At 47.9% G+C, this 18023-nt stretch overlaps 1 protein-coding gene across 1 annotated transcript in view; it reads left to right on the top strand.

The window, feature by feature from the left end:
• LOC119399286 (beta-hexosaminidase subunit alpha) overlaps positions 1-18023 on the top strand; it is a 276820-nt gene that overhangs the window by 112795 nt on the left and 146002 nt on the right. Inside the window, exon 5 of the mRNA XM_037666102.2 lies at positions 5687-5788. Coding sequence (XP_037522030.2) covers positions 5687-5788 — 102 coding nt within the window. The remainder of the gene's footprint in view (positions 1-5686; positions 5789-18023) is intronic.

Raw genomic sequence — 18023 nt, 5'->3', positions numbered from 1 at the left:
TGCGGGCTCATCGATACTGTCTCCCCGAGTGACAATGCACGTATGCTGGCGAAGTGAGAGTCGAGTGCGCTCCGTGAGCGACATCCTGGACGTTACTTTAGCAACTGTTAATCGTTACGTCTGGGCGTAACGCTAGACACCGCCTTTACATCGCGTGTGAGCCCTATGGGTGTTAAATTTATGAACAGTGATGGCCGCCTTCTTCAGCTTGAGTAAAAGACCCAATCATGATCAAGAAATTCGATGTGGATCAGGCCCGATTGTGATCGAAAGGGGTTGTGTGACACCGGTATTATGTTTTTCACCGCTTGTCTAAAAAGGCTGAGTGGGGAAATCGGTGTCATATTCTCAAAACGCTGCCCAATGCATCCAGCAAAGCTGCTATTGCCGTGGCAGTGAAATCATTTCAGCTAGACATGTATTCAAATATGCATGGTCATTCTTTTAGAACTGACCTGTTTCATTGGGCTGTAGTTTTCCTGTAAATTATTCGATTTTAATGCAGCTTACGGTCAAAGATTCAGGAAGGATGAAAATTTACTGGCTCGTCCCATTTTTTTATGCGCAATGCAAAAAAAAGAATAAATAAGAAATAAGGAAAAGTGCGAAAAAACTGAATGTCATGCGGCATGCCACATACGACTCGTAAAGGTTTGTAAAAGTTATAAATCACGTGGCCTACCACAGGTGTTGAAATGACCACCCTGCATGATCACACACTTTTTAATGCATTTATTAGCATGCACAAATTTTAATGGACAAGAGGCATCGGTATTGCAAATTATTTGACACCATGATGCTGTCACCACATGCTCTAACTAGGACTTTTATATTTTTCATATTAGTGTAACGTAAAAGTTGCCCATGCAGACTTGCAGGGAGTACTGAATAACCCAAACGACATTACAGACAAGCAGAAGCAAGGTTTGGGGCTTTGCGTAGGCAGAGTTGCTTTGGGGAACGCAACATATAAATCTGCAAGAATTGGGCACACACCCAACAGCCAGTATCAAGCATGCTCTTTACCTTTCCAGTGAGTTCGTAAAAATTTAACAAAATTCGTTGGCGGGCTAGTTGGTGAGAATCCATATTGCTTTTTTAGCGCAAAAAAACGACACCACAAGAAAGAAGACGGAACACAGCGCGGAGCATAGCGCTGTGTTCCGTCTTCTTTATTGTGGTGTCGTTTTTTGCGCTAAAAAAGCAATATGGATTCGTAAAAACTTGCTTCACAATAGGTAAGCAGATATAAACACATCACAAAATGGAGTAGAAGTTTTGTTTTATCTGTTAGCAGGATACTGCAGGCCTTGAGCCCAGAACAGCAGGGCAAATGAAAAGAACTAGTTATATGATACTTAAGTTCCTGTGTAGTAACGCCCTCATATTTCAAGTATCATGAATTACCAACTTACCCAATCAGCCATTCTGTTAGGTATATGTGGATGTGTGTGCATGTGTGTTGTGTGTGTGTAAATAAGTAATGAACATAGAAAAAAAATAGTTGGTTTAATAAACACACGAAGCACAAGGCTAACGAATACACAATAAGAATAAACAATGATCAATAAAAACATATCATTCACATGCACCAACATCATAAACAAATGTACGACATGGAACCATACAGGTGTATTACAGTTCAAGATTCATAGTTCTCATTCTCTTTGTGGACTGGTGGTAGTTTGTCCCAGTCACTTGATCGTTGAAAAAAAAGTGTTTAAATGTCTTAGTGATCTCATTAATCTGATAGCTACAGGGTATAGATATGTAAAATGCAGCGATCATAAGCTAGTGAGTGCAATCCTTGCCCCCAGTTTGAAGAACACACACAAAAAAAATAACCAATAATGCACAGGCCAACCCAGGTATAGCCAGGAAAAAACAATACTTTAGAATTCCCCTAGAAAACAAATACGACACCTTAGAACAAGAAGAAACAAAAGACATAGAGGAAACCACAACTAGACCGATTTCTGAATCTGTAGTCGAAGTTGGAGGTAAAGCATCAATGCAAGAAGTAAGCAACATCTCTTGAACCACAAAAGACTGGATAAAGAAACAACAGATAAGTGGGTGGGCATAGATAAATAGAATTTGCTTAGCTATTAAAGCTATCAATAAGTATAAGGCCAGTGACATATGGAATTATGATATCAAAGAGCAGTGAAAAAGGTGATGGCATCGAAACAGCTACCAGGCAACTCTATAGGAAAGACCGAAATGTATGCAGTGAAAGATAAGCATGGCAATATTAATGGTAAACTTAATGAGTGCATCACTTGTTACACCACTAAAACAAGATAATTTATGAGCTCGTGGCAATTTCTATTCCGGCCACATGGTTTTGAGAACACTGAAGAACTGATAGTTTTTGGTGCAAAGTTAAAAAAAAGCAATTTGTACCATTTATTTCCCTCTTAATAACATACTGCCATGAAACCAAGGCGAGTAAAAGTACTTGATTACTTTATCAATATAAAAACTGATTCAGTGTTTCAGATTAGCAAGCCTTTAATGTTGAAGGCCCGTATTCTGAAATGCTCCTTGCCTCAGCGAGGAGGCCATAACTGCTTCAGGACGCCTTGCCATGTATTCTATAACGCTTCTTACCAAGGTTCCCTCACAGAGGCCTTCCTTGGTGCTCTCTTGAGTTAATGTAGCACTAGGGCAACCTTCGTGCCTCTTTACCTCGCTCCTCGCACTAAAAGGGTGCTTCTCTGCAGTACTTTGTCAGTGACACTGTGTCCGTTCTTTTTATTTTTTTTTTTTCGATTGATTCCTTGTACTTCTGAACGAGCTCTGTAATTATATCCTTCCCATTGCCGATCAAAAATTGCTTGTCGGGCATGTTTTTTAATGTGCGGCTGAACAGCGGCCAAAATTTTTCATTAAGGTGGTGCAGCATGAAGAGGACAGGGTACACAGAGACGACGAAGATGGAATGCTTACTGCCAACTCATGCTTTGCACCTCAAAGGGTTAAACATTCTTTAGCGAGACCCGTATTACACCTTTGAATGCGTACCACCCTGTGTTTGTGACATCATATACTACGTCCTACCTTCCCGTGCAGGCAGTCAAAAACAAATGGTGATCCTCCTGCACACAAACCGTTATTGCAGTCACCGCTGTCGGTTTCCCAAAAGCTGTCGAAGCTCACTGCAGTGTCAAATGAAAAAGAACAACATGTCCTGCATGGTTTCCTACTTGTCATTCGGGCTGGCTATCACAGGAAAATATTAGCAACTGTCATAAAACGGGCAAAATTCAGTGAAAACAGCTTTCAATGGCACAAAATAAACTTCATACCAGTAAGCACACATAAAGTGAGAACAGCTACGATGCAAGCATTTATGACAAGAGAAATCAACAAGAAAGGAGACATGGTGAGAAAAAAATTTCCACACTCCATTAACATTGGTCCTTGCCTTATTAACTGAAACGTCATGCTTCCTTGTTGAGAGGGTACAGGTATATGTGGCTTTGTTGATAGGTGGGCAGCTGCAATTTGAAAACAACTACATTTTTCCATTTGTGTGAATGTAAAAAAAATGCTGAAAGTACACGGTAAACCATACATGTGTGTCACTTTGTGAACCAATAAAGCAGCGTATGCGGAATCGGCAACAGACAGGCAGGTACACTCTTGCGACAGAGCATCGCAAAAGCAAAGGTCAAGGAATGAAGCAACACAATAGTCAAAGGTTCTCACTCAGGAAACAAACCAAACAACACAAGTGACATTCCCATTTCTGTTGTTTTGATGTCAAGTACAAGAGCAACACATGAAAAAAAAAACTAATTTCAGTATAACAAAGGAGCAAGCATTTGCAGCTACAAATACTGGTTGTGTGCATCTGCTCTAGTCTGCAAATGGCAGTTGTAGGTAGAAGAAAGTGCAGTGGCAATTGAAGGTGTGCATTCATGGAATGGTGAAAGTTACAGTGCTGGGCTGAACTGAACCAAATGAAGTATCCCATGCCTATAGAAGTGTGTCACCCATCTAGAAGTTAAATGTGCCATCTAATCCAATGATCGTGCATTTAACTTCACATTTTGCATTAAGCCAGTCATAAAGTCTCATGACCAAAAAAAACTTGTCCTAAAAAGGTGCACCTTTACCAACCACCAACTGTAGAAACAAAGTTGCAGGTGCATTCACACCACTGATACACCCGTGCGACATCATGAATGAAAGCAGTCATGCTGTTTCTCAATACATTTCGCTTCTCTTTATCTACTCACCATGTAGACGTATCCTTGTCATTGTATGTCCAAATATTGAACACTAGCAATGTGATGTAACCAGCAGTTGCAATTATTTCTTATTACTACCTGGCGTCTAAGGATCCTGCTCGGCTCTTTTTTTATAGAAGCATGGACACTTTCATTACTTTGAGTGCACGTGCCCTAGGTTTTTAGCATCAACTATATTAAAACTCAATCACATGCGCGGGCAGAATAGCTATTGCAAGTAATACCGGTGACACGCAGGCACTTTTGAACGCAGTCAAGGTTGACCCGGACCGGATTTCTTGATCGCGACCATCAATCATTGCTGCTGCTCGGTCCAGACTGATCCGGATCGAGTTTGACGCAGACATCAGTTAAATCGCGATCTGGGAGCCAGATATCGATGCGCAGATCGCTGATCGCAATTAAAGGTGACCGTGTAGGTACACCTGATCCGGATCGAGCCCAAGCCCGATCGGTCGTGATCGCGGTCAATTGCTCGTGTGACACCGGTATAACGATCAGCGAAGTGCTTTCCTTCATGCCAATTTCCAAAAACGCACAATATTCTCAGCCACACTGATAATGGCAAAGAAAACGCATCTCGAGGCGTTCGACGGGACTAAAGAACGGACGGCGACAGGGCTACATGGGATCATACACACCCGGCGAGCACGGACGCGCCGTCCGCCACCAACGTCAACAACACAAACCTCGCGCTCCAACCACTCCAACCCGCAAACTACGGTCCCTAGAAGGGACCGTACGCAAGCGACGACAAAGCTCTCCTAGGGATAAAAAGAGCATTGCACGTGTTCCTAGGTAGTACCCAGACAGAGGGAGATCTTCAAGAAGCAAACGGGGAAAATATCCCCAGATCCAAGTTACCCGGATGGAGTCTGTGAGAAAAGAAACGCTCGTCCCCCTCTCCTAGGTCACTCTACTTGGGTTCCCTATTGGCGCTTGCCGCAAGAGAGCGCGACGAGTGAGTCATCCGCAAAGGAGAAAGTCGCTGCTCCGAGGGAAAAACGGAGCCCGTTGCTCCATTCTCGCTCCATGTTTTTTAGAGTGTAGTTTGTGGCGCGTTCGGTCAATCTCAAAATGTGGCAAAAAGTGTAAGCTTCTGACAAACCTCATCAATCTCATTTTTTATCGTCAGCTCAACTTATTTGCGGGTGCTTTCTGGAAACCGACTGAATAAACTTGTTCAATATGCTTCCATCCCACACCTGGGTTGAGCTAATACTTTGTGCATTCCTTATAGTTGATTTATTACGGAACTTGTGGTAACGATGTGGGTAAGCGCGCATAAATGTATCTGCATAATTCACACTGGCCATCGTACGCGCTTTGCCCGAGCTCACAAAACTCCGGTCTGTTATTGTGAAATGCATTCTACAAAGCCGAGCCTACTGTTGCAGCTTCCTCACAGTTGCATATTGTGATTTCAGGACGCCATGGCGTACAACAAGATGAATGTCCTGCACTGGCACATCACGGACGACCAGTCTTTTCCTTTCGTGAGCAGAACGTTCCCGTCCCTGAGTGAAAAGGTGAGGCACGATGCGCTGTCGGCATCTAATCGTGCTTGTATTACAGTTTGCAGATGCAGATGCAGCTGCTGCGGTTCAATGAAATACTATTGTCGCACGTGACTCACGGTGGCAAATCAACTGTTTTAAAAAATTGTTACCATGGTTCGCCATGGTAGCAGTTTTGGTAGCCATGGTAACTTTCATAAAGACGTTGGTTCCTATTTAAAGGTGATGCCCGCACACTATCAATGACAATGTTGTCAGCTCCTTTGCTTCCCGCGCTTTGAATATATTTTGTCAGAAAGGCAACACTCGCCGGAGTGAATTTGGGCAAGTAGTTTTCAGTGAACTGTGGCAACCTTTCTGTGGTTTTTCGCTCCATTTATTGCAGCATGCCAAGAGCAGTTGCCAGGTGCCGTGTTGTATAAATAAAAAAATTATCCTTCGAATATAGATAGCTTGCAGCTAAAATTAAATATAGTTAAAAATAAAAGAAGCGGCTGCTACGAAGCGCCGAACTATAAATCTGCAGAGAAACGTTAAGGCTAGAAGAAAACAGCAGGCGAACGTCGCGAAACACTCCTATGTCTCCACGACACCCGTAATGCTTTATCGGCTACAATTTCGAAGCTGAGTTCCACGTTTCCGGAACCTTTTCTTTCGCTATTTGGGGTACTTGCTGTGCAGACCGACTCAAGCATGCGCTAATTTGTATCGATTCCTGCTCCCCTGACGTTCCCAATAAAGGAAATACATATTCTAAATATTTTGTCGATCATGACAAAAATGTGATAGATTATTGTCACAACATACGGCAATGTTTCTACCATTAAATTTATTCTAACACGAGGTGCACTTATATCATGTTGGGGGAGGGGAAGATATGTCGTAGGTTATCACTGAGTTATCGTATGGCCTGTGAAGGCGGATGCCAGAATGAATGGCCAGATTGTTTTAAATGCGAAGCATTTCTTAGCGAACCTCTGGCACTTTGGGCGTATCTATCTATCTATCTATCTATCTATCTATCTATCTATCTATCTATCTATCTATCTATCTATCTATCTATCTATCTATCTATCTATCTAGCTGCCTACGTCTGACCGTTCTCCTGGTCGTCTCCATAGATTGTAATATACCAAAATTTGCACAGCATAGGATGAGTGTATAACGAGCACGATTCACTGGTCATGACGTGAATAACGCACAATACGTGTCGCGTACGTCATGAAATCCTTTCCCTCAGTCACGTATGGCACATACCCGTATGCAAAGTTCATGTTATGAGGGTATGTGCCTCAGGGGATAACATAGTCTCAGTCAACGCAGTAACCGTGAATATACACACTGACACGGAAAGAAAGTGATAATAAGAGTGATTGCTGGGGTTCTACGTCCCAAAACCATGACATGATTGTGAGAGACGCTGTAGTGAAGGGCTTCGAAAATTCTGACCATCTGGTATTCCTTAACGTGCACTGACATAGCACAGTACACAGGCTTCTAGCATTTCGCCCCCATCGAAATGCGACCGCCGTGGCCGGGATCGAACACGCGACCTTCGGGTCAAAAGCCGAGTGCCGTAACCACTACACCACAGCGGCCGACGCAAGGAAAGTTAAGGAGCTCAAGACAGAACACTCCTGCAAGAAGCTGGGCTACCATCCAATCGTCCACGTGATCCGCAACGTCGACCACGTGGATTACGCAAAAACCGGGGTCAATGCTTCCTACAATAACCCTGCCGAGAGGACCATGTCCCTCATGATTACCGGTGACTTCAGCATTGAGTTATGAAACCTAACAACACCTGGTTCTTAGACGGCATAAAAGACGGCTTGGATTTGGACGGGGCATCACAAGACCTCGGTGCCACGTCCAGGACAGGAGGAATCATAGATCATTTCTTCGCTAGAGCCGTCTGCGGTTTCAACCAGCTCTACTATACCTCACATTTCGCTACACTTAGACCGTTCGTAGCCACGATCACGAACAGATCCGATAACAAGTCCTGTCCAGCTGCTGGTGCTCCATGATCACGGTGATGATGACCTTATTCAAGAACTGCCAAGGACCGCTCCCACACATACATACAAGTTCGTGAAACATGCGTGCGATCTCCATCATAACGGATAAGTATAAGCATATAACAATTGTAACTCAACTGTAACAACTGCAACTCTGACTGTGATGTACGTGCAGTGTGCCTGCTCGTGCCACTCGGCTGTGTGTATATCTAGGGAAACTTTTCTGAATAAAGCTTAGTTGCGAGTAGTGCCTGTCCTGTGCATCTGTGTTCCTTCATTGTCCTATTCGAATTCGCGCTATCGAGTATTGAAAAATAGAAGCACTACATCTCAGCTTACGGCGTCAGGTGTTGGTAACACCTATATTGCTGTTGGCATTGTTCAGCAACTGTAAACTGGTTATATAACACATGTTCGACTCTTCAAAATATGTGTCTGCGTATACCATTTGCACATTTCTCGAGCGTCATTCCGCAACGTCTCGCTTAATGTGAAAAATTGCGACACAACCACTTTCGTGCGCATGCTTCGCATAACATCGATTCCCACGGTACGTGGGATCTGCCGCAGTTTTTTGTTCTACTTGCGTCACGCTCACTTTTTACTTTGGCGAAGTCAGTGCCAAATAATGTGTAGAATACAATGAAAAACGCGATTATTAGAAAGGTTTCATTTATTTTGATTGCTTTTTTTATTTCACGAATACCCTAAAGGCCCTCATCGAAGCAGAGAGGAGGGGTGAGTAGAAACATGATGCCCAATAAGTACAATAATTGAATAAACATGTATAACACCACAAGAAATAAAGCGCGCCATGAGTGCACCACATCTTCACTAAAGGATGAAATTCGCGAATAGTAAACAAAAAAGCAAGGTTATATGAAGGTTAGTGAGTGTCGTAACTTTTTAAACGTATGTTAGTTTCAGTGGCGATGTGCAATGGGCTGTTATTCCTGTGAAAGGTATGAATGAATTATAGTGCGTGGTATGAATGAATATGCGCACATATGCGAGTGGCACGCAGGGTGCTTCACTCTACGCGGGTGATCGCGGCGTGGAAAAATAGATGTGGGTGAGCGTAGGAGATCATCTTGATAAATTGAGTGATGGTAAAGTTTGTCAAAACATTGCACCATTTCCCGCTAAAGGGGACCATGAGGCGATGCGTAGCCGGAGCACTTGCACGATCGCGTTCCGTTGGCGTTCGTTGGGCATGCTACCGACCTCGCGTCGGAACGCGAAGAGGAACGCTACGCGCGTCTTGTCTTCCCTCTAGCCTGGCCGTCATTCTCAGAGGGCGAGCGGGGAACGCGGTCGACAGGCGTGCGAGAGGGGGGCAGGGTAGGAGAGGAGAGAGAGGGAGAGGGGGACGCGCATGCGCTGGTGCTCATCGCGGCTTTGCGCAGGAGAGAATTTCGGCATGGCTAGCCCGCGTTTCAGATGAAGAGCGGAAAGGGGGAGGGGAGAGGGAAGTGGAGAGGGGAAAGGGAGAGGGGATCTGGAGATGGGCAAATGGGAGAGAGGGAATGGTGAGGGTATGCGCATGCGCAGTAAGGGTGGTCACGCCGCACACCACCACCACCACCACCGGATTGAACTTCGCCATAAGATACTTCGCATCTAAAAGTGAAGGACGGGCGATTTTACGACGATGTGTAAAGCTATCAATCTGAATGCGGTTTCTAAGAGCCGCGATGCTAGAATGGCACGAGCAGTTGCAAAATATGAAGCATGCAGCACGGTTTTGACCAGATGCTATGTTGCCAATTAGATATGACTGTTTAGGGTGCCAGATATTCGATTTTAAGATGAACAATTGTGAGGCAGGCGATCTTACGTATATTAGGGGCTTATGGTTCAGTTTATGTTTAACTAGGCCGAGAGTGGGGTTAGCTGATGCAGTAATAACATCCAGAAATAGTTCTATGTTAGGTAGGATTGAAAGGGTAGACCGAAGCAGTCATATGTATTACGAAGTTCAATATGCATGTTATTGAAAACGTTAGTCGGCAAGCGGGCATTATGATGTGTAAAGGGCATCAAACTTCGTTTTGGATTCATTACGAATCATTAACCATGTTGTACACCACGTGTTCATTTTGTTAAGATAGGAGTACAGGTTCTTACGATGGGCTATGCATTTTACATCACGGTGGAATACGCAACGGTGTGCGAGAAATTGATACGCGACCATACGTAATAGGGTAAGTCGTTAATAATGTTACAGGTAGCTTGTTTAATAACTATTCACAATGCACAGCGCAGGGTGGACAAGATGGCGACAGTCCAGCAACAACCAGCAAGCGACGTCGTCTTCCTCTTTCATACAGCCACGCTGTCTGGTATCATAACCCCCCGGCGGTAGAAGCACCGTCTCGGTGCTTAATCTACACAGATACGGTCGAAGGAGGGTAATAAGGCTTGAGCCGAGACACGTGAACGATGTCGCTCGTAGCTGACGATGACGTCGTTGGATCGGCTGGGATGATCTCATACGTGACGTCAGTCACCTGGCGAACGACACGGTATGGTCCAGTGTACCGGGACAGCAGTTTCTCAGAAGGCCCCACACGCCGAGTAGGTGACCAGAGAAGGACAAGAGAACCGGGGGAAAGTGTACGTCTCTATGACGACAATCCATGAGCTGTCTTTGGTGCTCCTGCGAAGCTTCTAGGCGGTTACGGGCGAGTTGGCGCGCGTGGTCGGCGCGGGCGATGGCTTCGGCGGCATATTCGGTGGCGGAGGGCAGCAAAGTGTCCAAGGGTAGCGCGGGTTCTCGTCCGTATAGGAGATAGAATGGCGAGTAGCCGGCAGTGTCGTGACGCGAAGAATTATAGGCGAACGTCACATATGGCAAATGAATGTCCCAGTCCTGGTGATCAGCCGCGACGTATTTCGCGAGCATGTCAGTTATGGTCCTGTTGAGGCGCTCCGTGAGACCGTTCGTCTGTGGATGGTACGAAGTTGTAAACTTGTGCTTGGTATTGCAAGACCGTAGGATTTCTTCAACGACAGCTGAGAGGAAGGTGCGGCCACGGTCAGTGAGAAGTTGGCGTGGGGCTCCGTGCACTAAAATTATGTCGTACAACAGAAAGTCCGCAACGTCGGTAGCGCAACTCGTCGGAAGTGCTCGTGCGATAGCGTACCGCGTCGCGTAGTCTGTGGCGACAGCAATCCATTTATTTCCGGAGCTGGAGAGTGGGAAAGGGCCAAGCAGGTCGAGACCGACTCGAAAAAAAGGTTCAGCGGGAACCTCGATCGGCTGAAGGCAGCCAGCTGGAAGGGCAGACGGCTTCTTGCGGCGCTGGCAGGGCTCACAAGCGGCGACATAGCGTCGAACAGAACGGGCAAGTCCAGGCCAAAAAAAACCGACGACGTACACGGTCGTATGTGCGGGAAACGCCCAAGTGGCCCGCCAAGGGAGCGTCATGAAGTTGGTGAAGGACAGTCGAACGCAGATGTGCCGGTATGACGGGAAGTAAGTCGGAGCCGAGTGGATCGAGGTTGCGGCGGTATAGGATCCCGTCTTTGACGAGATACATTCGTAGAAGCGCGTCACGAGGTGCTGACTCAAGTTGGTCAATGATGGCTCGTAAAGATGCATCCCGGCGTTGCTCTTCGCCAATTTTGAGCAGCTGCGACACAGAAAAAACGTCTGCGATGGTGTCAGTATCGGCGGCTTCCTCCACAGGGTAGCGGGATAAACAATCCGCATCCTGATGCAATCGCCCTGTTTTATACGTTACAGAGAACGTGTATTCTTGCAGGCGTAGCGCCCAGCGAGCAAGTCGTCCTGTGGGATCCTTGAGTGAGGCTAGCCAGCAGAGCGCGTGATGATCGGTGACGACACGGAATAGGCGCCCGTATAAGTATGGACGAAACTTTGCGACTGCCCACACAAGAGCGAGGCACTCGCGCTCTGTGATTGAATAGTTGCGCTCTGCGGAAGATAGCAGTCGGCTTGCATAGGCTATAACACGGTCGTATCCACGTTGGTGTTGCAGTAACATTGCTCCTATGCCGTGCCCACTGGCGTCAGTGCGGACCTCGGTTGAAGCTGATGGGTCAAAGTGGGCCAAGACTGGCGGAGTGGTAAGCAGGGTCGTAAGTTGAGAAAAGGATGAGGCCTGATCAGGGCCCCAGTAAAAAGGGGCGTCTTTCTTCAAGAGGTCGGTGAGGGGGCGTGCAATGGTCGCAAAGTCCTTAACAAAGCGTCGGAAATAGGAGCACAGCCCCACAAAACTTCGAACATCCTTTGGGACCTCGGAACAGGAAAGTTGGTAACGGCGCGAATTTCTCAGGATCTGGCGCACGCCTGTGGCATCGACGAGGTGGCCAAGCACAGTGATTTGACGACGAGCAAAGTGGCATTTGGAGGAGTTCAATTGAAGTCCGGCTCTACGGAAAACGTCAAGAATTGCCTCTAAACGATCGAGATGCGAGTCGAATGTGGGTGAAAAAACAATAACGTCGTCGAGATAACACAAGCAGGTGGACCATTTGAACCCTTGGAGCAATGAGTCCATCATTCTTTCGAAGGTGGCCGGCGCATTACAGAGACCGAAGGGCATCACCTTGACTGATAAAGACCGTCAGGAGTGACGAATGCGGTCTTCTCGCGGTCCATCTCATCGACGGCTATCTGCCAGTAGCCAGACCGAAGGTCGATAGTTGAAAAATAAGTAGCACCATATAGCAGTCTAGGGCGTCGTCGATGCGGGGCAAAGATAAACATCTTTTTTTGTAATCTGTTGAGGTGCCGATAATCGACACAAAAGCGCCATGTGCCATCCTTCTTTTTGACAAGGACGACGGGAGAAGCCAGGGGCTGCACGAGGGCTCGATAATGTCTTTCGTGAGCATCTTCTGGACTTCCTGCTGTATTACTGTACGCTCCGACGCGGAAACACGATAGGGACGCCTGTGAATTGGATTGGCATCGCCAGTGTTGATGCGATGCGTAACGACGGTCGTTTGGCTTAAGGATGTGCTGGCAAAATCAAAAATGTCGCGATAGCGCTCCAGAACGTGGTAGAGAGCTTCAGCTTGATCGGACGTGAGGTCCGATGAAACCATCCGTTTAATGTCGACGCCCGAGGAAGGTGATGAAGTTGAACGACGGGCTGAGCTGCAGCAATCATCCACTCTGAAGGGCTCGACATGGTGGTCCTGAAGAGCGGTAATTTGGGCCAGAGAGATACCCTCGGGGAGAACCTGTGCCGTCAGTGCGAAATTGACAAGGGGAAGGCAAGTGCGGTTCCCCGTAATTGTGAGAATCGTGTGCGGAACAGCGACACCACGCGTAAGCATCACGGCAGGAAGCGGTGCAACCATGTAATCGCCGTCAGGTACAGGTGGGGTGGAGGATAAGTCGACGTGTGTAACGGAGTTCGGCGGGAGGCGTATGAAATCGGTGCAGCTGAGACGACTTTGAGGTGGGTCGGTCGGATCGGAAAGGAGAGCAAATCAAGGTGAAGAGAGCCGGCTGAAACAGTCTATGAGGGCAGAGTGAGTGGCTAGAAAATCCATACCGAGAATGAGTTCATGAGGGCAATGTTCGATAACGGCAAAGAGAACGACAGTGCTTCTATCTTCAATAGTGATCCGGGCAGAGCACATGCCAATAATAGCGGCAGTTCCCCCGTCGGCGACTCGTACGGCTCGGTTTAGGGCGGGCGTGACAACTTTCTTAAGTCGGCGGCGAAGAGCAGCACTCATAATGGACACATGCGCCCCAGGTATCTATTAACGCGCTCACAGGAACATTGTCCACAGTAACGTCCAAAAGATTCCGGTTTGTTGCTAACGTTAAACGAGGATTTCTTGCGGAGGTCGTCGATGCAGCTCCACCTCCAGAAGCTGCACTGCCTAGTTTTCCGGTCGGAGGCGCTGCGAATAGGTCGGAGAGGCAGCACGGCGAGATTGTGGGGGCGAGCGAGATTGACGGCGAGCAGGGGATGGTGAGCGGTCGTAGCGAGGTCTGGTCAGAGGTGCGGCAGGAGCAGAGAATGTGGTCGGCATAGAAGAAGCAAGCGCTGAGGACGACTGGTTGACAGAACTGGCCTGGTTTGGAGACCCATGGTGTGCCGGTGGAGCCCAGTGGTTGCGGCAATAGCGAGCGATATGACCAACGCGTCGGCAGTTAAAACAGATGGGCTTGTCGTCAAAGGTACGCCATTCGGACGGGTTGCGTTGTCGGGAATAGGTGGAAGCAAGTCGAGGAGCGGACGGCCGACGATAAAAAGGCTCAGCAGAGTACACAGGTGGAGCAGGATTTAGGCCGAAGTTCGATAATTCTTGACGGACGACGGCTTGGATCAAGGAAACCGTTGTCGGGGAAGGGTCAGGCGTTGAGAATGGAGTGACCACCGGTTGCGCTGCCTCAACTTCTCGACGAATGATGCGGGTGAGGTTGTCACATCGAGGGGCCTGGCGGAAGACGTCATCACAAGAGGAAGTAGGCGCTGTGTTCGGAAGGCGCGTGATGCTTTGAGGTACGCGGCGGGCTTTAGCCTGTTCTAGACGGCGGCACTCTTTAAGGATCGTGTCGATGCTCGCGATGTTGTTAAAAACCAGCAGATGGAAGGCGTCGTCGGCAATACCTTTCAGGACGTGATTAACTTCTCGTCTTCCGACATGCGCTGGTCGGCCTTGCTACAAAGAGCCAGGACGTCAAGAATATAGGAAACGTAGGACTCAGTCGAAGTCTGGGCACGCGTGGCGAGAGCCTTCTTTGCAGCGAGCTGACGGCCAGATGAATCGCCGAAAAGATCGCGGATCTTCTCTTTGAAGAGATCCCAGCTCGTTATTTCTTCTTCGTGGGTTTCAAACCATGTCCGCGGAGTGCCGTCGAGGTAGAAAAGAACGTTAGCGAGCATGAGTGTGCGATCCCAGCGGTGCGTAGCACTGACGCGCTCGTACCGGTTCAGCCAGGCGTCAACGTCGGTAGTACCATCTCCGGAGAAAGTGCCTGGATCCCGGGGAGGCGAGAATGTGACGTAGGTTGTGGCTGGGGCTGAGGGGGTCGGCGGTGATGAAGCTCCGGGAGGCGAAGTCAGTGAGGGGTCGCCGGTGTTGCGACCGCTGCGCGTTTCCATGGAGGTACGGGAATCGTCCACCTCCACCAATAATGTTACAGGTAGCTTGTTTAATAACTATTCACAATGCACAGCGCAGGGTGGACAAAGATGGCGACAGTCCAGCAACAACCAGCAAGCGACGTCGTCTTCCTCTTTCATACAGCCACGCTGTCTGGTATCAATATTATAAAGATGTTTATTGGCGGACACTCGGCGAAGATGAACGACAGCGACAGTCAAGGCGGGGGCCGACTCTCTGCACGAGCTGCGTTCTCTCCGAAGAGGGCAACCCACGCGAAGGGGCTGGAGAGGACGACCCACGTTAGAGTTCCAAAGCTTCTCTACAATTACCCCGGGTACGAAAAGGGAGCCGCCTGGCGACCTAACAACTTGTCACAATGAGCGGGTCATGGTAGGCCTTGAGGCGCTCCACGTTTACGATGTCGCGTCCTCGACGGCGCCTGTCCGAGGATGAATCGATAGGTTCGATCAGGTAGTTTACAGGGGATGTGCGTTCAACGACGCGGTAGGGGCCTTCGTATTTGGGCAGTAGTTTTGAAGAGAGGCCAGGTGCAGTGGTAGGGATCGAGAGCCATACTAGCGCTCCAGGGAGGAACGTCGGCTCAGAAGTGATTCTGTCACCGCTAATGCTCCTCTGCCGCTCTTGGTCATGCGTAGCGAAGGTCTTGGCAAGTTCGCGACACTCTTCAGCAAGTCGGGCGGTCGCAGAAATCGGCGCACACTCAGACCGATCCGGCTTGTATGGAAGGATTCGGTCTATTGTGTGCGAGGGGTGCCTGCCATACAATAAGAAAACGGGAGAAAAACCAGTGGTGCTCTGAGCGGCGGTATTGTCAGGCGTAGCTGACGAAGGGTAGAATGGCATCCCAATCGGTGTGATCGGCGGCGACGTACATGGAGAGCATGTCGCCGAACGTACGGTTAAAGCGTTCGGTGAGGCCATTCGTCTGTGGGTGGTAAGCAGTAGTTTTTCCGTGAACAGCGTTGCACTCTTCTAGAATGGCTTCGACGACTTCCGACAAGAAGACACGGCCTCGATCACTGAGCAGCTCCTGAGGTGGACCGTGACGTAGCATGAATCTGTGGAGTAGGAAGGAGGCCACATCGTGCGCTGTAGCCGCTGGGAGGGCGGCAGTTTCAGAATATTGCGTGAGGTGGTCTAGAGCGACGATGGCCCAGCGGTTACCAGCAGACGTGAAAGGAAGTGGCCCATACAAATCGATGCCAACACGCCCAAACGGCCGGTAAGGGCAAGGTAGAGGTTGCAGACCTGCCGGCGACAGGTGCGTTGAAGTTTTGTGGCGCTGACGATCGATGCAGGAGCAAACGAACCTCTACACAAGCGCGGTACATCCCTCGCCAAAAGTACCGTTGGCGGATGCGGTGCTAATTTTTCGATACCCCAGAGTGCACACACTGCGGATCAGAGTGGAACGGCTCGCATATGTCAGAACGCAGGCTTCGGGGTATTACTAGTAGCCACTGGCGGCCGTCGCCGCTGTTATTGCGTCGGTGGAGGAGGTCGTCGCGAACAGCGAAATGGTGGGCTTGACGATGCAACGCGCGAGTTGGTGTTGCCGTTGGATCAGTCAGCAAGTCTATCAGGGAGGCAATCCAGCGATCATTGCGCGGTTCGGTAGCAATGGTGTGAATGTCGATGGAAGAAACGGCAATGGTAGACACTGAGCTGTGGGCATTGTCGTCAGGCAAGGGAGAGCGCGCCAGGGCGTCGGCGTCAGCATGCTGGCGTCCGTTGCGGTACAGTACGCGGATGTCGTAGCCTTGCAGGCGAATTGCCCTACGGGCGAGACGGCCTGAGGGATCTTTCAATGACAACCAGCACAGCGCATGATGGTCGGTGACGACATCAAATTGGCGACCACACAAATAAGGTCGGAACTTCGTAAGGGCCCACATGATTGTCCAGGCAATCTTTCTCCGTGATGGTGTAATTGGTCTCGGCTTTAGTAAGCGTGCGAATTGCATATGCCAGGACATATTCCGGGAACCCAGGTTTGCGCTGTGCAAGACAGCGCCGAGGCCAAATATATATATATATATATATATATATATATATATATATATATATATATATATATATATGAGACGAAGTCACAGTGAAAAACATAACATTGATGCTGAGCTTTCGGCCGGGGACCAACATTTATCAAAGGCCGGGTGATCTTGGTGATCTTTGATAAAGGCCAGTCCCCGGCCGAAAGCTCAGAATAAATGTCGTTATGTTTGTTGTTTTTCACTGTGACTTCCTCTCATATAGTTTAACTTATAGCCAAGAATATTCTTTTGAAGCTATATATATATATATATATATATATATATATATATATATATATATATATATATATATAGAATATAAAGATATTTATTGGCGGACACTCGGCGAAGATGAACGACAGCGACAGTCAAGGCGGGGCCGACTGTCTGCACGAGCTGCGTTGTCTCCGAAGAGGGCAACCCACTAGAAGGGGCTGGAAAGGACGACCCACGTCAGAGTTCCAAAGCTTCTCTACAATTTAAATTAAAAAAAACCACGGACGCAGAACGCTACCCTGAGGGACACCCGATTTCACTTGAGCAGATTAGTTAATTGTAGATGTGACCTGAGGGACAGGAATGCTTGTAATTCCTGATACGTTAGGGTGGATGTTGAGCTGTGTCAGTGTTTGCAATGGTCTATACTGAGGAACATGATCAAAAGCTTTTGAGTAGCTAGGGAAGATGGCGTATACTTGAAATCTAAGATTTAGCGTATAGTGTAAGGCATGAACAAACCCAGAAAGTTGAGTTTCGCATGAGTATTGCTTGCGAAAACCATGCTGATGATTAGAAATTGTGTTGTGATCCTTAAGATAGTTAATCACCTGCGTGTATATAATGTGCTCGATTACTTTGCACACTGTATGGGTTATTGAGATGGGGCGATAATTTCCTGGCACTGAGTCATCGCCTGATTTGCAAAGGGGGAGGCAGCCCTGAGGGATAGCATGGGATGATAATTATTCAGTGAAAAGGGCACATCGAAAGCGCGATAGGCTAGCCGATATGTTTTTGATTATCTCATTACTAAACCTGAGATGATACCCTCACGGCCAATACAACATTATA

Source organism: Rhipicephalus sanguineus, chromosome 7 (assembly GCF_013339695.2).
Source record: "Rhipicephalus sanguineus isolate Rsan-2018 chromosome 7, BIME_Rsan_1.4, whole genome shotgun sequence".
Lineage (NCBI taxonomy): Eukaryota > Metazoa > Arthropoda > Arachnida > Ixodida > Ixodidae > Rhipicephalus > Rhipicephalus sanguineus.
The sequence above is the reverse complement of the archived record's forward strand: the minus strand, read 5'-3'. Positions and strand labels throughout refer to the sequence as shown.